Source organism: Brachyistius frenatus, unplaced genomic scaffold, assembly GCF_029030835.1.
Source record: "Brachyistius frenatus isolate BFR_SWC_R1_liver_20210118 unplaced genomic scaffold, ASM2903083v1 Contig_173, whole genome shotgun sequence".
In the NCBI taxonomy this organism is placed as follows: Eukaryota; Metazoa; Chordata; class Actinopteri; family Embiotocidae; genus Brachyistius; species Brachyistius frenatus.
The window spans coordinates 578,325-603,107 of NW_027210772.1; the positions used below are offsets into that span (position 1 = coordinate 578,325).

The window sequence follows — 24,783 nt, forward strand, 5'->3', positions numbered from 1 at the left end:
GAGAGAGAGAGAGAGAGAGAGAGCGCGCGCGCCCCCCGAGTGCCATTCACACATTTCGTGCGCTGGGAGTCCATCAGCAGCACCTCTCCGCGCGTCCTGCATGCGCCCTGAGCGCGTCCTCTCCAATCGAGGGCAGAAATGAGTTAAGAGGACAGCAGCCTTTTCCTGTGCGTCAATCCAAATTCTACCAGTGTGTTTTTACGCACTACTGGAAGATTTGACCCCGTGGAAGACGTCGCGTCCGCCGCGTCTCATTCCGTTGGAGTGGACCTTACTGTACTGCGCAACGTCGGAGGCTCCTCCAGCTGGAAATATTATAAGCGTCCGTTCAAAAAAGGAGGAGAGCGCACTGTAAAGGGGTGTTTGGATGCCATCCTCTCTCTTGCTCAAGTTGCGCTGCTGCCCCTAACTGTGTTTCTGTTTGCATTCGTGGCGATAATCCCTCCCGACCAAAAAAGAAAAGTCATTTACCGATGCCGCCCCGTCTGTGCGCCCAGCCGAGCCCAACTTCACGCTCCTATCAGGGGATTTTGCGGAAACTAATCGCGACCAGTGACAGACCTCAACACTTACAGAATAAGGTAAGAAAGCACTACGTTAAAACTATAACTAAATGTCATATTCATATATATATATATATAATTAAAAGATTATATATTTTTTTTAAATTTCTATTGGCTTTATTGCTTCAATAAATGTACTTTTTGATTAAAAATGCTGTCTCTTTGCAAGGATTTCTGAGGCCAAAGTCAAATGACAACCTCACTGTGCTCTGTGTGCACCTCGCCTCAACTCCTCTCTCCCTCTTCCTCTTCCTCCCTCCTTTCCAGCAGGACTCATCGGGAGTGCAGGGAGAATGAGGAGTCACCGGGGCCGGGGGAAGCAGCATGAGTGGCCCGTGCATCTCCATTAGACTGACGGCCCTCATGTTTCTATGGAAGTGGTTAACGCTAAGCCTGCTCCAGAGCTGGTTGTCGGCGGGGGCCAGTGGGGCAGACTCTGCCGGGGCGGGCTTCAGTGGCTCCACTGGGCCCCTGGGCTGGCTCCTGTCGGACAAGGGTCCCTTTCACAACTCGCAGGAGTTTTCTGATTTCACGGAGCGCTACCAGCAAGGATTCACCACCAAGTACAAGATATACAGGTGAGGAACAGCGGCGTCAGGGATGACTGCAGAATCTGCACAGCTGGAACGCGTGAGAGAGGAAGGTTGTTTGTGTGGTCTGAGTGGGAACCAAACAAAAAACCTGACCTAGTGCAAAGAGGCTGTGCAAATTACTTCAGCCTTGATTATTGTGCCTTTGGTAGGAGGCAAAGCGCTTTAGAAAAGCAAAGAGATCACAATACACTTTTGTGAACACTATAAAGGATGCTGATTTCGTAGGTCGTAAAACTGTAGGTGGCATTGAGACAAATACTTAGAGGAGTTTAAATGGAAACCAAAAGCCCTGCGTGCATTCTGTTTGGGATGACAAGCCTCTTTGGGTGCGATCAACTGCTTCCTCTTTTCCTTTCTGTTTTTTTTTTTGTGGGCAGCAGAGAGACATATGGTTTGAGTACGATACAAAACTCTCTGAATGGTGCAATATCAGTGGAAACTCCAAAAGCGGAGATACCGCAGGAGGGTTTTTGGGCAAAGCAGTGGGACATAACAGATATCTGACTGAGCCAGTTGATGTGTGACAGTGGGTTAGACAGGATGGCTTCAGAAGTGTGCGGTGTGAAGTACAGTTGGTGTGTGCTTAGAAGCAGCAGGGTGTTGTTTGAAAGCTTTGCTATGATGTCATTTTTCTTAGTCTTTTTTTTTTTTTTTTAGGAGACAAGAGTGGAATTAAAGGGAGTATTTCCGAGATGCAAACTTCCACGTATGCACAAAACATTCGGTATGAAATAGTGCTCGATGTGGACATACCTCAATGAATTCCATTTCTTACGTGTCAAAAGAAAAAGACGACAAGTTTGTCTTTTTTTACACATTCCTCCGAAGTTACTAGTGAAGAATTTCATGTATGAACGTAAGAAAAGAATGCAGCAGCAGCAGCAGCAGCCGTGAACACTGAACGTAATCCAGCTGGCTTCATTTGCTAGTTGTCTGTGTTGATACGAGTGAGGGTGTCTGTGTTTGTGCTGGTCTTTCCCCAAGTTGCTTCTGAAACGCTTCTGAGGCGTTTAAATTTCCACACAGAAAGCGAGACTGATAAACGAATCCTTCAGTCGGTTGGTAAAGGCAGTGTGACGTGCACACATGGTCTTGTTCATATGTATTTAGTTCACAGAACTGGCAAAATGAGTGGGTTTTTTTTTGTGTGTGTGCATACTTTCCTGTGGGAAATTTCTCATTAAGAAAATGCCTTTATTCCTTTTAGCCAAAATCAAACGTGGGTGTTCTAATTTTGATGAAAAGCCAACAACAACAACAACAACAACAACAACAAACTTCTTTTGAGGATCCTGTACGGTGTGTGTGTGTGTGTGTGTGTGTGTGTGTGTGTGTGTGTGTGTGTGTGTGTGTGTGTGTGTGTGTGTGTGTGTGTGTGTGTGTGTGTGTGTGTGTGTGTGTGTGTGTGTGTGTGTGTGTGTGTGTGTGTGTGTGTGTGTGAGTTCCTGCCGGTCTGTGTTTTTGTTTTTTTTGTTGGCTGCGTTTGCCAGGTAAGTCTTTTGACACTCTGATGAGAGTGATGTCGGGAGTGTCCGCCGCTGTTGCCAGATGAACAGAGGGGTTGACTGACACTGGCATTTAGCAGCTGACAGGGGTGACAATGCCAAGCAAAGATAGAGAATGTAGCGCTGCCGGCTTCCCCGCATCCATCATTTCCTCGCTCGCTGCCTCTCTCTGCAGGCGTCTTTTCTTACCGTCTCTCAGGATGTCTTCATACTCGTTTCTTTGTCCTCCTGATCCTTTTGCCCCCCCCCTCCTCGCGCCCCCCGCCCAACCAAGGCATGCAAATCTGACATATATTTGCATCCACGTCACTGAAACCTCACTTTTGTTTCCAAGAAACTGCAGCTTTAAGCCCTTTTTCTGTAACCCTGCAGTGTGACTTTTATTGACCTCTATCAGCAAATATATGAAAAATGCAAACTTGACATATCTAAATGCCCCCCACCCCTCGGGCTACTGTGGCCTTTCTCAGTTTCCTCTGAAAAAATAAGCTGGCTAATTAGAGCAAAAAGGTGAAATATCAGCCCCGTTTGAAATAATGTTCCTTGCTTTTTACCTTGGCTTGAGAAAACACTTCTTTTTCAGGCTTTAAATATCTCGCGCTGCCAGTCGCTGTCATCCATCGCCAAGCAGTCGAGGATGCTGAGAACTGAAGAGATCACAAGTGCCTTCAAATTAAAATGAGCTTTGTAGGGTATTTTTTTTGGTTCACAATAAGCCCCCCCCAAAAAATGTCGGTAAAGTAATCTGTGAGTCATTTGTATTGATCAGCGACGCTGCTCTGCTCATCCCGAACACTTTGCAGACCTTTATGGGTCAGTAAAAGTCCTGTTTATTGCCTCTTGAATCATCACCGCCGTTCATCGTAATCCGAGCCTAAAATCTCAAACTGGCCCCAACGTGAAACTAAGGAGCAGCCAAAACGTTCCTTTTCCTCGATAACTGATTCGGTACAGACTCATAAATATAGATGCAAAATAACTAAGAAATTAGTCTTAATTATCCACCAGGTCAAAAGAAAATTAAATATAAATATTAAATTCTAACCCTTGTCTCTGCCTCTATCTCCATCTCTATCTCACATTTTCTCTTTCCCTTCCCTCCCTTCTCTCCCTCATTGAATGATCTCAAACCAATTGCTCTCCCTCGCTCATAAATATTCTCCAGAGCTCAGTTGGCCTTTTCCATCAGGGGGCAAGGGAGACGAGGAGAACTGGAGGAGTCGGGAGTACAGAAGGGGAACACTGTAGAGGAACCGTAGCTTTATCTCCCCCTGCTGGCCGGTCGCTGCACCGGAACAGCTTTGCAGTCATTATTTCAAATTTTGTATGATTTAAAAAAAAAAAATTAAAAAAAAAATGTAATTGAGTAATATCCAGAGTAGAAGCTGTAAAGTGTTTAATTTTTACATTTTTTTTTTTTCCATCTTCTGTCTGTACTGCTTTATAGAGCTGATTAAAAAGCGACAAGATTTATAGCTTCCTGTCGCAGCGGTGTAATGTGAAATATTGTAACAAATGTGATTTTCAGACTGCAAATCCTTTGAGTGAAATACCTTTTCTCTTTTTTTAAATTTTCAAGGTCCTGATGAAACGCAATAACAGGGAGTGATAAATTAATGGATTCAGGGAATTTCAAAAAGCAGTGGAAAACGGGCACGCAGGCACTTAACAATATTACTTGTTATGTTTGGCATAATGGTAGTTTTAAAACACCTATTCATTCTCTGATTCTTTCTGTTCTCCTGGCAAAAGCTCAGAGCTCAAACAGCTTTGTGGCTTTTGTTTTATTCTGAAAGCTGTCAGCGTGCTTCCTCGTTACCTTTGGTCGGCCAGATGCACCTTGTTATATTTACAAAAAAGGCTGAATTTAGACCATCATTAGTATTTGTTTTTTGGACTGCACCTCTTGTTCACAGATAGCGTGAGATTAATTTCTAGACAACTTTGGTGCAGTAACGTACACGTTCAGAGGTGGAAAGTGAGTGTAAAATGAACCCCAAAAAAAGCATGTTTCGTTTTAATAATTGAAAAGCTCGCTGTGTTCTCCGGGAATGTTAGAAGCTCCTACTTCATGATTTCTTTGTGTCGTCGAGCCACATCCACAGACGGTAGCATATTAGTCAAAATGTCACCTCCTCCCTTCTTCTTCTTCATGGGCCATAACTTTTCTATCACGCCTCATCTCCCGTGTTTTCTCCTCTCTTTTCTTCCTGTCAGCCCACCGGCTATTACATCGACTCCATTTGACATAAAGAGTCATTTCTCGTAATTATGGAGTGATTAGTGTTTCAATTATATGCAGACATGTTTGTGGAGAGGATAGGCATGATGTTACAATACCTGTCATTTGCCTTCAGCTGTTGTGCTTTATCTGCCTCGTGTTTATGACTTTGCCATTGTGTTTTGAATGGGAGGCACATTAAAAGAGATTATGAAATGGGATGGAATAATTGGGGTGTACAACTGCAATGAAAAAGCAATGAAGAGAATGGAAGAAAGAAGATAAGAGAAGAAAGCGTTGAGGATTGAATGCCGTAATGCACTGAAATACTAAAGGAAACCATACCACGGAAAATACCAATGGGCGTGGGATGATATAAAACTCTTAAAAGCCTTTTTGATATGAACATTTTCTTTGTCAAATCAAAGGATCTGCTTTCATACAAAGACATAAGACAGAATATCAAAGTCCAGGTTTTTGCTTGCGGATTCGCGGTTCAGATCATCTTCCCGCTCGTGTACTCTACGATCAAACTACACGCAAAAGGTAAAGAAATGTGACCAAAAGTTAAAATATATAAAGAACCAAGCTAAACTTCAGTTTGCTGATACCAGTTGCAACCGGTGAAAATGTGACGGTGCGGCTCTGCCGTATCCAAGCACCATCAGTAACGCCAAGGTTTTTAAAGAAATGACATGCGTATGCTAGTGCATTACTAATTTGATGATTTGATGCCAGTAATGAAGAAATAAAGGCAATTTTATCCTCACACACACACTGAACACATTGCGTAAACATTAAATACATTAGACATAAAAAAGTTACACCAGTTACACATGTTACAGACTAAACCTGCTTGGCGCGCGGCACGTTTTTCATTTTGGTAATTCCATTAAAACATATCTTGTTGAAAATAAATGTACAATTCTCCTAATATCTGCACGTGTAATATTCAAAGATAGATGGCAGTTAAAGGTCTTTGAAAGTTCACATACTTTGTAAAGAATTCCACGTTGCTGTACTCAAACTTTCGACCGGTGTTATCAGTCAATTGGTCGTCGATTCGCCACAAGAGACCCAAGAGAAAGAATCTCATAAGAGGGAGAAGGAAAAGCTATGATCTTAGATATGAAGCCAGGATATAGAAAATCTATCTAATCTGGCTTGAGACGTAGACGCTGCAGGGTTGATGATGTTGGCCGACGTAGCCTGATGTCAGGTGTTTCTTTTTTCTTTTTTTTTTAGACATTAGTGCAAGAATCAATTCTCCAAGAGACTTTGACGGCGTTCCTCCTGGGGGAGCAGGGTCCTTCACAGCTGCATGGGTTTGGAGCAGTCATTGGAGGGTCGGGGGTGGGGGGGGGGGCCTCAAGGGCTCAAGGGCAGGGCCAGTGACTGCTTGGTTGACTCCACAGTAACAGAAGATGAGCAGACAGGTGAACTGTGATATCTCACTTTCTCTGTCTCACACAGTCATCAAGAAGTATATAGTCAGTTGGATGAGAGCATCAAGATCGCTGAGCAATTCTCTAAAAGATAAGAAAACAAATCAAATGTTTAAGTTTTAACGGCGATGAGAGATGGAGATTGCATAACGGGCCAGAATTATACAATTTGCATGAGTTTTTAAAGGGATATAACCTTACAATCCTGTATTTAGCAGCAACATAGTGAGAGCCTCCTTCAAAGGAAATTACAAATTAAAGGGAATTCAAAATCTGAGCTATGTCTCTGACTATTCTGCTTTGTGGTACTTAGTACAAAAAAAGTAGACAATTGGACACAGTTGGTTCATTTCATGCTTCATTTATTGTTGATTCTGTGTTTCTTTAAATTCAGAACACACTCCAGCACTTCCCTTTCTGCCGCTCCACTTTTCCCCGACAGACGTCACCAAATCAAATCCGACCTTGGGGTTGACACCGCAATGCACTGCGCTGGTCTCGTTTGTTTATAATCAATATATTAGTGTCTTGAATTTACTGTGGGTCAAGCAGTTTTATTTTTGCAAACACTTTGCTGAACACGTCCAAAGTCTACAGCGAGATACATTTCGCTTTCATGCATGAATGCCTGAGCAGCTGGTTCGATGGGAGACGAGTCAGTCTGTCGTCCCCCACTCAGAGGTTGAATGTGTCTTCGGGACAGAAGCCAGAGCGGCCTCCTCTTTCCCCGATCACCAGCAGCGATGGCAGTGACGAGGACTTCATCCAGCGCAGAGCTTATGGCTTCTGACAAGTGTGTGATGAGGGCGTTATCAGGGCCAGAAGTCCATGGGAGAAGTGTTTATGAAAGAGAGACTCGGTGTGAGTGTTTCAGTAAATTTTGAACGGATGGCTGGAGCTATTTGGGCTAAAGTCTGTAAACCAGTCTCAGGAGGTACTTCCACAGCCGAATGATCTCGAAACCTTACGAATTCACTCGATCACCTCTAAATGTCAACCGTTCAATCATAAGAAATGGAAAAAGGGTGAAGTAGAAACCCAAGCAAGTATCATCAATAACACATTTTTTTGTTGTGTTCTCCATCTCTTCACAAAGACATGAAGAAGGAGGGGACATTTTCTTTTTTAAAGATTCTTGGCAAACAAGTCCTGCAACCATTCAAGTCAAACCATGGGTTGCCATCGCTGTTGTGAGCCACCACAGTGTGAAGCCATAATGATTTTGACCAACACTGTGTGGTATGATTGCAGTGTACTCAGAAACTCTCAAATCAGAAGTCTTAACCTGCACCTGCTCTGAAAAGAAAAGAAAAATTAAAAGTCACAACTGTGCGCTACATTTTGATTCAAGGACACGTCGTGGGGAAAACGCCGTTTTGGAAAGAGCGTCGCATTAACCTGAAGTGCCACAAGATTTTCTGTATAAATCGTGAAAGGGTTGAACTTAAACACTTAGACGCACAGTTCACGGGAGACAGTTGGTTTCGTTTGAAAATGTCCATTCGTGGTGTGTTTATGCGTCGAGGGGAAGATGCAGAGCTGCAGAATGTGAGGATGCTTTTCAAAAGCCCATGTAGGCGTGTTGTCGACAGAACGAAGAGCAGGAATTGCTGCAACTGTTGGGCCTCTTCTACGATCTGTTTCACTTCTTGGTGTGGCTGTGAGGTCGAGTGTATGCAAAGTGTGTGTTAAGAGTATTTGCATGCTGATGCAGACGACATGATTCCCGACATTGCTCGTTGTGTGTGTGAAGAGCGCTCTCTTGTCAACGGTGTTATGACAAATTGCGATAAGCAGCCCACCCTCCTGTAAATCACCATCGCGCTCTCTCTGCCGTGCCCTTTCCTTTCTTTTATCAGAGTTGTAGCAATATTCAAGCAAGCCACAAATCAATATTGCAATTTTTTTTTTTTTAATAGAATTCACCTTCCTACAGTGTTTTAGCTGTTTCCTTCGCACTGTCACCAAATTGGTCTGTTTGAATAGCTTCAATTGGCTGTAATGAGGTAAAATGGTCAAATTGAATGTTTTCCTTTTCTTATAAGAAAACATATAATTGCTAAGGGTTTGTGAAAAGGGAGCAAAAAAAGAAAGAGACAGCTGCTATTTCATACAACTGGTTCTTTAAAGAAGGTGGAAAGTAAAATAGGTTTTGGTTGGGAAATCAAATCAAGTAAGCAGTTAGGTCAGATATATTTACATTAAGAAAGTGACCACTGAAATAGTTTTCATATTTGACAGAAAAGGGAAGGGGGAGGGAGGAGGTTCCCAAAGAATCTCAGCCAAGGCAAATTTATTAATATGCACCATTCAGACACAGGGAAATTCTAAGTACTTCACAGAGACCTACAAACACATTAAAATTGCATTTAGTAGACAATAAATAAATAAAGTGCTTTATAGCGGCATAAAAGTACAAGACATTAATTGTGGTTACATTTTTTATTTACCAGGAAAACCTTGCCAAACAATGTTTTAAACCCTGACTTACATGAGCTGACAGTTTAAGCAGATCGCGGGTATTCAGGAGTTTTGTCCCACAGGTGGTAAAGCACACAGAATCTAAAATAAACTGCTTTACTTTGCCTGGTTCTGGTTCTGGGAACACTGAATAAACTCGTCCCTGAGGGGTCTTGAGGATTTGTTACGTACAAGTAAATCAGAAATGTATTCAGGCCTCAAGACCATTTAGTGCTTCATAGACGAGTAATAGGATTTTAAAATCTATCCTTTGACACAAAGCGAGCCAGTGCAGTGATTTAAGAACTGGTGTAATGTACTTGACTTTCTTGGTGGTGAGGGCTCTGGCAGCAGCATTGTGAATGAGCTTTAGCTGTCTGGTTGATTTTTTTTTTTTTTACTAAGCCCTGTGAAGACACTATTACAATAGTCTAGTCTGCTTTTTGGAAATAAATCCTTTCATTCTTGCTGTTTTCAAGGTGATAAGAAAGTAGGCTGATTTTTGTAATTGTCCAAATCTGGCTGTTGAAATTTGGGATCAGAGTCCAAAACTATACCAGGATATCTGGCTTGATTTGTAGATGTTATGGACACAAGGTGAACACTGACTTTCATGCTTTCCTTTTTGGAGCCAAAATCAATTATTTCCAAGAATAACCCTTTTTTTTCAATTCTAGGAAATTCTCACACATCCACCCATCAATTTTTTTCCAATGGTTACTCAGCAAATTCAAGGAACTGCAGTCTCGGGGTGATACTTTTATGTATAGTTGTGTGTCGTCTGCATAATTATGATCAGAGATGTTAAAATATTTGTTGATCTCAGCAAGGGGGAGCATGCAGATGTTAAAAACTCCACATGCACAGATCCATTACTCCCAGTTGACACGAGGTGGTCCCTATTTCTTATATTTCATTTGAACCCATTTAACACTGTGTCACCCGCTTCTACTTTCTGTTGAGCAGTGTAATATGGTCAACTGGGTTAAACGCAACACTGAAATCCATTAACACCAAAACCAAAGGTTTTGACACGTCCCCACTCGGATGAATGTCGTTTACAACTTAAACAAGTGCAGCTTCGGTGTAATGGTGCGGGAGATATTCTTCAGATTGAGAAAACAGTCAAATAAATTGTTTTGCACTATGAAAGTGTTAAGTTGCGAAGGAAAATGTGTCTGAGGCATCCAGAATAGTTTCTTCTTTAAAAAAAAAAAAAAGAGGTTTAATAAGTGCAATATTAAGGGCCCGTGGAAATATGTCTTACTGAAGCGAGCTATCTTGACTCGCTGCAGTGCATCTGATGCCGTGCATTTAAAACATCTTTAAAGAAGCTTGTAGACAGAGTGTCAAGGCAGCAGGTAGTAGGCCCGAGGTACTGAACTATTTCTGTCAAGGCTGCATAATGTAGGGGGTGAAAATGTGCCAAACTAACTAGACTAGTCTTATGCGGAGGCACAGACGACATAGAAATTCCCTCCGAGATGGAGTTATAGAGTTTTTGTCTTATCCTCAGAATTTTGAGGATAAGCATGGCTTGAGCAAAACAGATGATTCCTCTCAACACACACACACACACACACACACACACACACACACACACACACACACACACACACACACACACACACACACACACACACACACACACACACACATTTAATCTTATTCAACAATACCTGGCGGGGGCTGCAGCAGCAAATTGGTATTGGCACGAGTGTATCAGCAACTAGTGAGAAGTGTTAGGTTATCGAGGCTACAATGTACACCTGTAAAAACAGTCATAGATATTGGTTTTATTTCTTTGAAAGAGAGCCAGAGAAATGAGAGTAATTGGTTGTTTTGTGATGAGATCAAATGGTTTACAGTTATGCTTTCAAGGTAGTTTGCTAAAATTGACAGTTTACTTTTGAGAAGCAGAATAGGTCAAGGTTGATGACCGGGCATGCAAAGTGTCTGACCTGGAAACAGTCAACCAAATACTTTAAAAAAAAAAAAAAAAAAAATGGGTAAACATTTTGGGAAACATGTTTATTCACATTTTATGCACAGTTAGCTGAGAAGATGGCTACCACTCTCGCTAGATTTATGGTTCCAGCGAGCAAATGATTATCTTACAGCATTAAAATTGGAAGCAGTGGAATCTTTTTCTGGTTGTCCAAAGGCTTAAACAAAAAAACAAAAAACATCTTAATAGCAGCACCTCTGCAGCTTACTAATTAATGCATTACACTGTCATATGTTTAATTCATAACAAAAAGGTCTTGGGATATCTTGAGTCTTCTTCAGTATGAGGGTGCTAGGCACTCCTGATTGAAGAGTAATAACCAGTGACTTTAGTCTGTCTTAACCCCTTTATTCCATCTGTTCAGTATTAATTTGGAATAGTAAAACATAGAAAGAAAAATATGACAATTCCTGCCTGAGCCCTGATTGTTTTCAGCACTTCCTCTCTCTCTCCTGCCACTTTCAATCTGCCCACAGTCCTCTGATGCTGCTTTCAAATGGAACTTGTTGAGCTCATGGTTACATCACGGGAAGTGGTTAAGTGGTTAAGCCTTTAAAAACAAAAGTTGGTAAACGACGGCGACGTGGACGGCGTCTAGAAGCCACATAGGCTAATAGTTTAGCGAGCTAACGGGGAGGTAGCGTAATGCAGGAAATGCAAAGGCACAGAGAAGGACGATGAGGCTGCTGGGAAGATCAACATTTTCCTCAGACGTGGGCTGTTAACTAAGATACAAAGACAAACTCCACATGACTAAAATTAGAATGTATTAGCTTCGAAAAATGAACTTCCATGGCCTCTGACATTTCTCTAAACGTCAGCAAACATGTCACAACTCGTGAACTCGGGGATCCTCGACAAATTTGCGAATACCACCGGAAGGGCGCCGTTCATGTGGACTCTTCTCGTATGCACAGTAAACACGACCCTATTTGAACGCGGCATGACTTTTCCTCCCTGTGCCCACACCAACCTGCCATCATCTTTCATTCCCGCCATCTTTTTCTGGTCGATTGCTGTCTCGTTCTTGTTCTCTATGACGTTCTGCTCTCGTCGTCGCGATGACCCGGTTCGTCCTGTATACCGGCCGTCCTGCCTGTAGTTTCAGTTTAATAAAAAGAGCGATGAACTGTTCTTGCAAGCCCGGTTTTGCGTCTCCACTTGGGTCGTCCTTTCTATTTTCATCATGCTCATTGTGACATGAAAATCTAGTCAGTCACAGCTATGTAGTTACAATATTTATATAAAGTTGATTTGACAGGTAATTAGTCACTGGATGAGATGTCCATTAAGTCGGAATCGTCTTCAACCTCTCAAGGCCTCGGTTGCTTGCCTTTGCATCAATTTGCATCTTAAATTCAAGTCATCCTGTTCCTCTGCAGGAGTTTCAGAATGTCCACGATGACGGTCACGCTCTTAGCTGGTAGTCAAGTGTTTGAAATGTGTAGTTGAGCAGCACTGAGTGGCATCAAAGGCGTAGAAATGCGAAAAATGTGCGTGACACAGTATGTCGCCTTGTTTATACGACCTCTCAGCAGGTTTAATGGGATTTTCACAAATTAATGGTCTGATGTTTGTTTGATGTTGGAAAAAACTGTTGGTGACAATTCTGTAGAGCGTTGACAACCAGCAGCCACTAACTACATCATTACACTCTCTTCCTCTTTCTCTGTCTTGATCCTGCTTTCTTTCCGAGTTTGTCTCTCGCGGTGCGCCGATGACTAAAACGCACGGAGAGGAAGGTCTGTCTTCTTCTGTCCCATCTCAATCCCACTCTCATTTCACTCTCCGGCTCTCTTGTTAAAACAGGATCATCACGAGCTCAATTAACAATGTTGATGTGCACCACTATGAAGGTGCCTTTTAGGAAAGCGCTCGCTATGCGACCGCCATGTGTCGAATTCCTTTTTGATGCCACTCAAAAGAAAAGCCTCTTTATTTGTGATTCTTAATTTCCTCAAATCATTTCCCTGTTGCTAATGACGCATGCATATTGAAAAGGATCAATGTCACATCAGATTAAATGTAAAAAAAAAAACAAAAAACTTGCAGAAAAGAAGAAAGCTAAATACAAAAAAAAAAACTAAAACTATAGCGTTAAAAACTGCTGAGCGGTTGCAGTTGCGGTTTCTCTACAAGGTCTTCCAAATAAATGTAATTTGGTTTATCTTACTGAATGAAGCGTGAAGGACTTTTCTCTCATTTTGCACTATTCTCTTTGGGGAGGTCCTTGAAATAACTTTGAATCTACATCAACCAACTGTTTTGCACAGCGGGTTATTTTGGTATCTGGGGTAACCTAGCTACAAAACACAACAATGTGTTCTCATTTAGCCCTTATTGATGATGAGCCAATGTTTGTCTATAACAGCAAGGTAAACGTTGTGCATTGAGAGGCTTTTTGTTGCTGTTTTTTTCAGTGATTTTTGGATAAGAATAGAGAAATACATATAATTATCAATAAATATAAGGATTTCTTTCCCCTTGTTTTTCTCCAATATAGAACGGTCCTCCAAGAGCTTTCATTATTCAAAATACCTTATAGTTTGCTTTTTTATTAAAAATTCCAGACTAATCTCGTCATGGTCGGTCAATGAATTTCCAGATTAACCCCATGTTTTACAGTTATTCTAATTTGCAACAACAAATACCTTTCAAACGACATGTAATGGTGAGAAGATATTATTGACAATGTGGGAATATTAGTAATACAATTCTATCAACTCACAAAATGCTGATATTAAGCATCTTTCATTTTAAATCAGAAACTACACTTCATTTGTTTTCCTGACAATATCCACCTTTACAACACACGTCTGCCATGAAGAAACTGGGCAAACCGCATGCACTGAAATATTTCAAAAAATTAAACCAAAGTGCTTTTACTGTCAAAACATAACCACAAGTGTGAGTGTGTGAGTATTACCGTTTTTGATCTGACATTGCCAGTGAACAGAATTTAAGCAGGATAACAAATAATCTGTATATAAACATCGGCTCATGTGTCAGAAAAAAATAGTTTTAGAGCACATATGTGACAGAACTTGTCTGCAATTTATGGCAAACATGTGATTTAAATAAATGCTTGGCACTACATTAATTCAGAGGTGAAAACAAGCATTTATTAAAGCTCTTTATGCCGCTGACATGACTCAACATTTAATAAATACTATTTATTAAAAGGAAAATATAATGGCTGGATTGCAGTCCACATTTTTCTCCATTGTGTAGCCATCACGGTTTAAATCCACAGTTGTGTAACTCCTGTAAAGTCGTTATTCAGTAGCTGAGGAAAATATCGAAATGAGAAGAAAACTGTCTTCAGCAGTAATCGGCCCGCTGTTGGAAACAGTGGATAAATGCAACCAGTCAGAACACCTACAAAGACAAGTTAAGTTAATTATTTGTGTCTGTCTATCTTTATTTCTTTCTTTCTGTCTTTCTTTCTTAGCTCACTATAGTTTGCTTGAAAGAGACACCAGAGGAAGTGTCAAGCTATGAGCCTCATTTATGCAGGTCTAATTATCTTGCAGGCACAAAGAGTGATTTTAAATAATCATATTTGAATAACAACAAAATAGATCTCTTCGCTAGTTTGAAATTTGCGAGCGTGTGTTGGAACGATTGGGGAACTTAGTGAGTCTTTATTAATTTTCAGTCCAAGTAACAGATGAACGGACGTCAAAAGAACAGGTCCTTTGAAATACTTTCAGATTGACTTTGTATGATTTTCCCCCCAAATTCTGATAGCTGTACCATTTTTGTATTTCAATTTTTAAAGAAATTTGAAAAAGAATCGACTACAAATGTGACTCCTTTGATCTTTGACAATACAAAACTAGAGCCTGTTTTGGTTTTAAAACACGGTTGTGTCAACCTTTTCTCATTCCCAGGGCATCTTATGGATACGCACAAGGTACCAGAGGTTCAGGCAACAAAACCTTGTGGTTAGGTGTTGGAAAAAAAAAAATCATGCTTTTGGTTAAATGTGATGCTCAGGTTTAGGTGCCAAAACTACTTGGTTCGACCTTGGAAAAGATCACGGTTCGGGTTAAAATGAGTATGTTGCATTCATCACGTCAGGTAAATACTTACTAAATACATGACTTGAATCCACAATAACTTTCTCACATTGACAAGAACTCCTGTCTCCTGCATGAAAGTCCAGCGTTTTGATCCATCCAACCACATTGACCTTCCTTTCCGCTGACTTTCCCGCTCTTTACACTCCATCGCCCGACTTCCTATATTTCAATCACGTGGCCACCGCACTCATGCCAAAGGGCGCCTTATGCATATCTCTGAGACGCCAACGTCGAGCCGCGTTTGAAACCCTGGGAAACGAGAGCGGGCTGGTTTTTCTTTGGGCGTGCGTTCGAAACGCTTTCGTTTTCTTCCGGTAATTTCCCACTTTAACATTCCTCGGGCGAAGATTTTGCCTGCCACAGACATACTGATCCGCCTGGAACCTGCATTGGGTATTCTCAGTGGTGCGTTTCAGCCACATCAGCAGGTTATCCGCTGGCTTGATTCCCTGATTGGTCGCTGAGAAATGCCCTCGGGCAGCCTGTACTCTGTGATGGATCTGAGACACCTGCGTTGTGATGGACAGGTAGCAGGGTATGACTCCGAAAGTAGCTCCGGCAGCTCTTCACATATTGGTGCACGCGGCGCTTTGGCTCGCTCAGTCGGGGGGCTGACAGGTAGATGTGCACAGAGCTGCGGGTGAAACAAACCCGCCGCCGTGTGTGTGTGTGTGTGTGTGTGTGTGTGTGTGTGTGTGTGTGTGTGTGTGTGTGTGTGTGTGTGTGTGTGTGTGTGTGTGTGATAGGATATTCCAGTCAATCAGAATCTCACTGAGAGGAGTTAAGGGTGAAATAAACCTGCAGTCTTCCATGATATCATCCCGCGTGTATGCGCGCGACGTGCTAAAGCCGAGGTTGACCAGCAGACCTTCCGTGTGGGAGCGCTCTACTCCGCCAGCTCAGTTGTGACACCGTCGGTAAATGCCCATCAGCGAGCAGAATAGCGAAAGGCAGCGTGTCGATCACGGTTAAGCTCTCCCCTTTTCTCTCTCAGCCGCTCGCTTCTCGAGCCGGGCCCCAGCGGACGGAAGGAAACACTAATGGCCGCTCGTTATAGAGAAACACCGACATGAAACGGGCCTTAATGAGCTGTTTTCTGTTTTCTGTTTTTCTCGGGGGGGGTCATTGTTATTGGTAGGAAATTGATTGGCAGTGGGGCCGCACCCGTGGGGGCTATGTGATATTCTGGGCGATACCAAAGTTGTTGCGGCAAGGGCAGCTTTGTTTCAGTGTTGGCAGCTGCAGGCTGTGTGAATGCACGTGCACTGAGTCGTGGTTGCACGAGTTGGTTTGTGTGTTTGTGTGTGTGTGTCTGTGGACTGTAGGGAGTGTGTGAAGAGGAAGTTTCCATTTGGTCTTTCGTAAAGCAGGGACCCGGTATTCAGAGAAAACTGTTCAAGAGAGGCCTCTTAGAAACCATGTAAGCTGGTTGTTCCGGGCGCGCTCGCTGCGGTTGTCGGCATCGCTCTGTAAAACAGTGAAGAAGCTGCAGTATCACTTTGTGCTCCTGAAAAGACATCTCACGTTTTGCATTCGATTTTGTCTCCTTGAGTGAAATCCCTGACGAATCAATGTATAACCATAGAAAAGCTCATTTAACCTTCACGAATCAACTCACAGAACATTATTACCAACTCAGTTGAGCTTTTTACCATACAGCAGTGTTGGTGTTCACAGTAGCAACATATACTACATGTTCAGTCTCAGTGACCTCATTAACCCTTTTGAGCAGCAGCGAGACGCCGTTTTCAGTAAACAAGCTTGGATAAATCCTGTTATTCTTTAAGAGCCGGAGAAATATACATATGATTATAGTATTATAAAACAATATCAAGCTAATTGAGCAACCCACCGAGCCACTAAAGAGAGATATTCTGCTAGGAGTTGGTGGAGACCAAACATGGAGCTAAAAGGAGAATGAATATTGGACTTTTAAGTCGTCAGGTGGACAGAAAGACATTTCCAATCATAATGTTTCTCCACGTCTTGAGGGATTTGAAAGTCGGGATGTTAGTGCTCTGTTTGTGTGCGAGGGTGGACCAATACGTTTCGGAGACTGCTGCTGGTGCGTGCCAACGTAGCGCACCACGGTGACATGCGCGGTGCACGAGGAAGCTGCGACCCTAAATGAGTACGTGTTACAAATTCCAATGTTTGATCATCATAATGTTCTGAGCTACGTACGTTTTTGTGAGCGCTGGTCCGTCAAAGTTTGTGTCAGAACCCAGAAAATCGGCATGGAGACCTAAAAAAAAAAAAAAAAAAAAACAGCTCTAGAAAGTCTACGGCAATGAAGCAACGGCTCGTGACAAAATTTTGTTTTTGAGGGGCGGAACGTCACTGTCCAAAACCGAAAAAGAGCGCGTCAGTGTCACTGTGGCGCCACGGCAACAGGGTTCGCCAATATTAGTAAGTAAAGAGGAAATGAACACTCGACAAATCTTTTGTTTCTAGACATATTGATCGTCAGTGTAAGTGTTTTTTGGGGCTCGAGTCAAAAGTAGACAGATGACAGGAAATAAGGGAACAGAGATGGAATAAAAACGTGATAAAGGTTCAGGTGACTCAAACCGTGTGGACGTTGCAAATAATAGTCAGTCTGCTTTCTGCCACAAACAACCTTTTAAGCACACAGAGGCTAAAATGTTGTGAAAGATGTTGAATAAAATGATACGTCAATTATAGAAAGCACTGATTAGAGGTGGCTCCCATTTAGTCAGAAAAGTGCCTCGTTGTGGCGTTTTCCAGTCTACACGATCATCTCAAGCTAATCAAATGGTTGAAAGGCTGAGAAAAACTGAACATTACAGTGTGGAATAAAATGTCTTTGTATAGTCTCTCTTAATTAGCTGTAATCAAATCAACAGCATTGTCTCGTGTCTCCGGTGTTTCTGACTGATGGCTGTTGTTTGTTTATATCCTAGATTTAACATCTGGTCGTAAAAGGCAGTGACTATAAAATCGAATCACAACCAACCCTCCACTGTAGTTCATTAAAAAAAAAATATATATATATATATATAATTTTTTTGTTCTGTTTTCACAAAACCAAAAGAAGGAAGACAAGTAACTCATCGCCTGGTCATTTGTAGACTTCTTTATTATCGTGCAGTAGAAAGCTTAATGAGCGACTTCATCTAATTTTCTCTCATTTATTTGTAACTTAAAGTTCCGTAAAAACATTTCCCAGCACATCATTTCAGTCACAGGAAGGGTAGCTGTACCTTTGTATTATTGAGAGGACATACAGAAAGCATATAAAATGAGGAGGTTTAATTTTACATGACAATCTCTCCTAGGGCTGCTTTTGCTTGGCAAGAATACATTCAAATATACATGAAATAGTTCATTTGCAGCTCATTTCTCAAAAGAAAAGTCATCTACCTGATTGACAGGTCCTCGCAGGTCACCCCCCCCCTCCCTCTGCCCCTCCCACCTCCCTCTAGGGCGGGGGAGAATCGTGTTTATTACCGGCTGCATTTTAAAAGCACTAATCTACGCATCAAGCAGCAGCACTCAGTCTGCACTTGGTAGATAAAGGCAGCTGGCATGCTCCAAAGCCAGGCTGAATATCAAACGACTACAGATGAAGCTCGCTCCCTTCTGAAAAAGAGTCCCCCCCCCCACCCCCTTCCCCACCCCCCTCCGAAAGTAGCAAGACTCCAACCATGATTACAAGCGCCTCCAAAAGAAAAAAAGTGACTTGAGATGAGTAAAGATTGCGCTATTATTTAAAATCGGTGGCGAAACACAATGTTTTTCACTGTGGCGCAAAAGCAATTCTCTGAGCCGGAGGTAGCGCCAGCATGATACCATTCATCTTTAAAGAGTGTCACTTAGAGGTCATGCATACATCGTATTTTATGCCCAGCGAGGGGACAGTTTTGAATCTGAGCCGCATCGCGAGGGGCGAGCTGTGTTCTGCCTCCCCTCAAATGACAACAACAGACTCTTATTTTCCTTCATTTCAAGAAGCAGAAAGTATTGTTCAGATCGGTGCAGTGGATTTAGTCTCCGCATTGTGTCTGAGAGAAATGTCTCAAAAGCAGCTCCCAGATCCCTGTTACTCTTTGACAACAATGGAAAATAAAGACCTCCACTGGTCAGAAGTACGCAGGACATTTGGTTTCATTTCTCAAATGAGCCTGCGTGCGGCATTTCACGTGTTGCGAGGTCCTTCTCTTACACCGAGCGTGTGTTTGTGTGACATTGCAGGGAGTTTGGCCGTTGGAAGGTGAACAGCTTGGCCCTGGAGAGACAGGAGAACAATGGCTTTTCCTTGCCGCTGGACCCCGAGTTCCTCCAGACCATTAGGCAGCTGGGCAGGAGGCCCAGTCTTAACGCCATCACCGACAACATTATCAGGAAATATGGAACCCACTTCCTGCTCTCCGCTACACTGGGAGGTAAGTAAAGTGCATGCGCTGTGATTTCTCTTGGCTTTTTGTTTGACCGATTTTAACACCGGGGAGAAACGAGGAATTAAAAGGTGAGATTCTGGGAGGACAGGTAGGCTGGACCCGGGACGAACACGCAGCCCGTGGGGGGTGATGTGTCTCTAAAACCAAATTAGAAAGGACTAATGTAGTTTTATTTTCTGATTTAATTTCAGAAATCAGTTTCTGTGGCTCTTGTATCTTTTACTATTTTGTTGAAACATAAGCAACCACAGTGTCCTAAGTCAAAATCTTGCCACTGCCACCTTCTCTGCCAGTTAATCCTTTTTGCTTTAGACCATTTAATGAGGGAATTGCCATACAAAAGTCAAATTTAAAAAAAGGAGAAAACAGCAGTTATTAGTTTTTAAGTCAAACATATTTGTTTCTCTAAAACATCTTTCTTGTGTCCATACAACTAAATATTTGACTAAATATTGGCTGAGCTATGAGTGTGGCACAGTTTGCGGTTGTTTAAGCTTGTCTCAGACTCAACATTCAAAATCTGTCTTTGTGGTTGTTTGACGAAGACGTCAATGAACCCCGTTTCCATAACAATAGATCTAAGTTAGCCAGAGTGCTGTAATGTGCAACAAAGCTCCCGTGGCTATCTGCTGCACAATCTCCTCCCAGCTCCTCTGTTGGCTCTTTTCATCTTTTGTCTCTTGTGCATAAACATTCAGAAGCCATGAATATCAACACTATTTAAATAGATTGCAAAAGACGAGCTCGCACATTATGTTACAAACACGAAAGAAAGAAATGCAGCCGTTATGACCAACATAACCTGCAGCGTTACCTTTAGCCTCTGTGAAATGGTTCCTGTGGAGTCTGGTTGTATTTGATGATGAGTCCGGTTCCTTCATTATAAATAATGTGCCATGCTGATTATTTTTTTTTGAAAGAAGTATTTTAAATCCTACGTTGTTTACATCCGTGTTAGATCACAGTTTCGTTCACTCCTTTTATGGGCGCATTGCTTCATTTCCTGGCGTGTTACCACCAATTGTAGAGATCTGTATAAAAAAAAAAAAAATAACTGCATCGTAGTGCTAATAAAAAACTCCAATGGTGTTTTATGTTGCATTTCGAAACATGAATTTACATTTTACCTAATTTTACAAGTGTTTCCGAAGGCTAGTCTAAAAAGTGTGTGTCGATATCAGGAAAGAGACCAAAAAAACAACAACAGAAAATGCAACAGAATTACAGAAAAGTCTAACTTTATGATTCTTGGAACCGGATTTGTATCGGAAACGTGTCCCCAGACAAATCCCCACATGCTACTTCAGCATAATGGACGGCAATGGCTGTTTTGATTTAGATACTTGTTTTGCATTGTGATAGAGAGAAGTATTAACCTTTATCCATCCCCAGTGGTAACGTAATGGATGTCAGTACTAGTGTCTCTCCAAATTAGAACCACTTTTGTTTTTAATCGATCGATCCTTTCACCACCTGTCAATACGCTCCTCTGAAGGCTTTTTATTGTTCTATAAAGCATCTCAATTTGTGCCTTATAACTACAGATTTATCACAGGTTTGAGTGTAGTGTAAAATTAGCCGAAGTTGTCGGGTTCCTAAGCAGCTCTCCACCTTCAGAAGTATTGTTTACCCGCTCATGTGCTGCTATAATAAGCGCTGGAAGGTGTTCATGAGTTAATATTTACCGCCGCTGAGAATGCTTTGCGTGTTCGCAGGGGGATGAGTCACTAATAATTAAGTCGGTGTACGTGTCGCCGTGCGTGTGTTTTTTCGTAGGGGAAGAGTCACTGATGATCTTTGTGGACAAGCGGAAGTTGAGTCGGACATCTGAAGTGACTGAATCCAATGGCACAGCTGTGACGCTGGAAGCTCTGCACCAGCTGGCCGCCTCCTACTTCATCGACAGGGAGAGCACCCTGCACAAGCTGCACCACATCCAGATCGCCTCCACTGCCATCAAGGTAAAAAAAACAAAAACAACAACAACCCTGCTTCTCTTCGGGCTACTGACTAACACAATAATGGAATCAGATGATTTGCCAAAAGCTTTAAACTGCCGCCACGGTTCGATTTTTTTTTTTTTTTTTTTTTTTTACCACATATGATTACATGATTACAGCCCTTTCAAGAGGTCATTGTTCCAATTAGATTTTGTTTCAGTGGATAAATGTAATTATTGTATTTTTCTAATACGAGTGGTCTTGATTAAGTCCCTTCAGTAAAGACTTAAATTTAATCATGGCTAGTATGGGCATTTCAATAGAAACCCTAGAATGAGCAAGATTTAGCTCGTTTTAACAAATGGAGCTATTATTGTTAGCCAATCACAGTCCAGTATTTTTTTTTTGGGGGGGGGGGCTTTGTGGGTTCAATCTCCAAATTAACTACATCCACTATATTTTTTTTATTTTAGACACTACAAACTTTTACTGTTAATTTACTGACTGACATGAAACTATTGTTTATATAAAGTACGATATAATGAGAACAGTATATCACCTTTACCAGAGATACTGACTCATATTGGTGGTTCAGTTCTTCCACCCGATAAAATGTTGTAAAGAAAAACACCCAACAGATTCTTACTGTTGTGCTGCTTTTTTTTTTTTTTTTTTTTTATGATAATTGCACATGTTTATTTTTCTGTGATTTATTATTGGAAAAAATGAAGAAAACCACTCTGTACAATGGTCCGTACCTGCCAAGCACTTATCACACATTACCAATTACTGTATGCAGTTTATTACCCTTGAATACATCCTCGATGGTCACGGTCTTGGCCTTTTTCAAATGCAGAATATCATTATTAAAACATATTTCAAAGATCTCTTCATGGCCTATTAACGTCACCTCCTTTTGTTACAATTTTTAATTAATGGACCATTAAGAGGGAATGCACTGGAACAGCTCACCTCATGTTCTAGGCAAAATCCCGTGGCAGCCATTTTGATATTTCCACAGTGCTTCAAAGTAAAATTATACAGAGAGAATGCTCTGAATGATACAACCTCTTTAATACTTAATAGATTTACTTCACAAAACAGTTGAACTAAGTGTATTCTACCGCAGTGGATGCCAACACCCTTTTACAAAAAAAAAAAAAAATCAAACATTTCCTTTTCCTCATTTCCGCTCCTCATTGCCAAGATAGGCTTCATGAATTCATCAGGGCTCATATACGACCATCCAGATGTCAGATTGGAAATATTCCAATCAGTTAAATGGATCAAATACATTTATTTCCGTTTGCTTAAAAGTTCATTAGCTAATGTTTTCTCAACAACACAGCATGCAATAGATTCTGTTGCTACAAGTGTTTAATAGCTTTGTTGGCGACGAGAGTTTTGCCTCAATCCATCATTGTTTGTTGTTTTTTTGTGATTGCTGCGATAAACAACTTTTTTGGCATATTTTTCCCAAAAATGATTAAATTTCTGGAGTTTTATTCAATTTGTTTGCTGTAAATTGTGAGAATTGTTGAAAAATTGGGAGTCTAGGAAAAAAATACTTACTTTATGATGATAAGAAACATATCAAACATACAGAAATAGCTGGGAATATTTTAGTTCTCTGTTTTTTTCTATATTTGATGAACTTAAACAACAATGGCTTCAAACTTAAAAAATAAATACCCTATTTGAAAGAAGGGGTGCTTTAAAATTTACTTTAAATACTATGCATTTCAGTTTTATTCAATTTCCTGAGCGACTGAAAAACAAATCACTGTTTCAAAACTCTCACAATTTTCCGACGTGATGCTCTAGAAGTTAGGATTTGTCTCGGGTTAGGCGTGAAAGTTTCTCGATAGATTTGGGGAAAGATCAGGATTTTGGGTGAAGTAAGATCATCACGGTCACACTTACTGACTATTTAAGTCAAATATGTCGTTATTCGTAAAAGAAAATAACTTGCTTTCCAGCAGTTAAAATGAATAATTGACTGACATTATTTAGCTGGTTTGATTATAACTATGCACGTTTCCTCGCCAGCATTGTGTTGGAAGCGCTTTAAGGTGTTTTGATGTGACATTTGAGTAAACAGGCACGCTGGATGAGCAGGAGAGAGTTCAAGCAAGAGAGGAGATGAAGCGAGCGGCATTGTTTGCTTCCCTCCTTCTTGCTCTTTCATGTGTGTATTCACGAGCTTGTATAGGGAACAGCATGCCGTGCATATCAAGATGTACTTATGATGTAAATATCACCATGCATCTCTCACTGCTTTAATGCCTTCGGGGGGTGTTCATTCATCACTCTGTCAGTTGTTATCAAGCTGACACAATTGAATCGGCTGAGTTTGCCCTTCGCATAGATTTCGCTCTGCTTTCCGAGGAGTCTGTTCCCTCACGTGGCTTTAATGTTTACTCTTGCTCGGGGTAAACAAGAGATTAACGTCAAACAATGTCGGTAATAACTGCAACCTGCAAAAACACCGATCTGAGACTACCGTCAGGCTCTTTGGTGTGTTTGTCATGTGATTACACCGGTTTCTGCAGAGATGGCAACTGAAGCGGACACCTCTGAATTATACGGATCCACGGGTCTTGGCTCTAACATTTGTATATTTATATTTTAACATGTATTGTCTTGAAATAATGAGCTAATGTGACATAATCTAAAATGAAATTCAATTGGGATTACATGAGGGAGCACTCAACGGTAAGAAAGTACAGAGGGACGACAAAGTGAACACTGAAATGAAGTAGTACATTCAGTTGATTTAAAAAAAGAAAAGTAAAACCAAACTCAATTTAAAAACTTTACTCGCATGCATTTGGAAAACTTGAACCTAGTCTTCGTCAGTAAAAGTAGTTGATCCAGGTGTCATCATATGACCAATGCAAAGGTCAAAGACTTCACAAACAGGGTACAGATTTTTACAAAATGCACTACCATTATTCTCATGTTATATTCGTGTTAATATCTTTGTCACCATAGCAATGTATTATGTTGAACTGAATGTAAACACTTTTGTTTCCGCTCCCATTCTTCAGGAGTTGAAGTAAAACTTCAAAGACTTTTCTTCTGAAACATTTTCTTTTGTTGCAATTCAAGATAATTCATCCACCTGACAGATGTGACGCCGATTAAACAGCATGAATGTTGCACAGATGTGCTCGCCACCGTAAAAGGCCACTCTAACGGGCAGTTTTATATTCTTCAATTATCATTTTTTTCTTCACAGATATTCCTCTTTTTTTTGGGGGGGGGGGGTTGTGGAGGGGCCAGGAAACCAGAATTTGCCTCGTGTGATGTGACACATCTCCTTCGCAGAGAGCTCCTCAGGTTGTTGGTTGTAAACTGCGGTGTGCTACTCCAATCCTTTTCAACGGTGAAGTTGCGAAATTGCTTGATCTTGGCAGGAATTGGAGCACGCTGTCCCGTAAGCCAATCTTGAGAATCCCAAACCGGCTCAACGGGTGAGACGCAAGAACCGGGATGTTTTTTTTTTTTTTTAGCTTCCAGTAATTTTTGCACAGATCCTT

At 41.4% G+C, this 24,783-nt stretch overlaps 1 protein-coding gene across 3 annotated transcripts in view; it reads left to right on the forward strand.

The window, feature by feature from the left end:
• The first annotated feature begins 457 nt into the window (after positions 1 to 457).
• The window catches only part of LOC138632083 (BMP/retinoic acid-inducible neural-specific protein 3-like), a 50,857-nt gene continuing 26,531 nt past the window's right edge, over positions 458 to 24,783 (forward strand). For 2 of the 3 annotated variants that reach the window (XM_069717361.1, XM_069717363.1), the window contains exons 1-4: positions 458 to 581; positions 831 to 1,141; positions 19,096 to 19,286; positions 21,078 to 21,262. In XM_069717361.1, coding sequence (XP_069573462.1) covers positions 888 to 1,141; positions 19,096 to 19,286; positions 21,078 to 21,262 — 630 coding nt within the window. In that variant the 5' untranslated portion in view covers positions 458 to 581; positions 831 to 887. The remainder of the gene's footprint in view (positions 582 to 830; positions 1,142 to 19,095; positions 19,287 to 21,077; positions 21,263 to 24,783) is intronic. The other variant, XM_069717362.1, reaches the window with a different exon arrangement.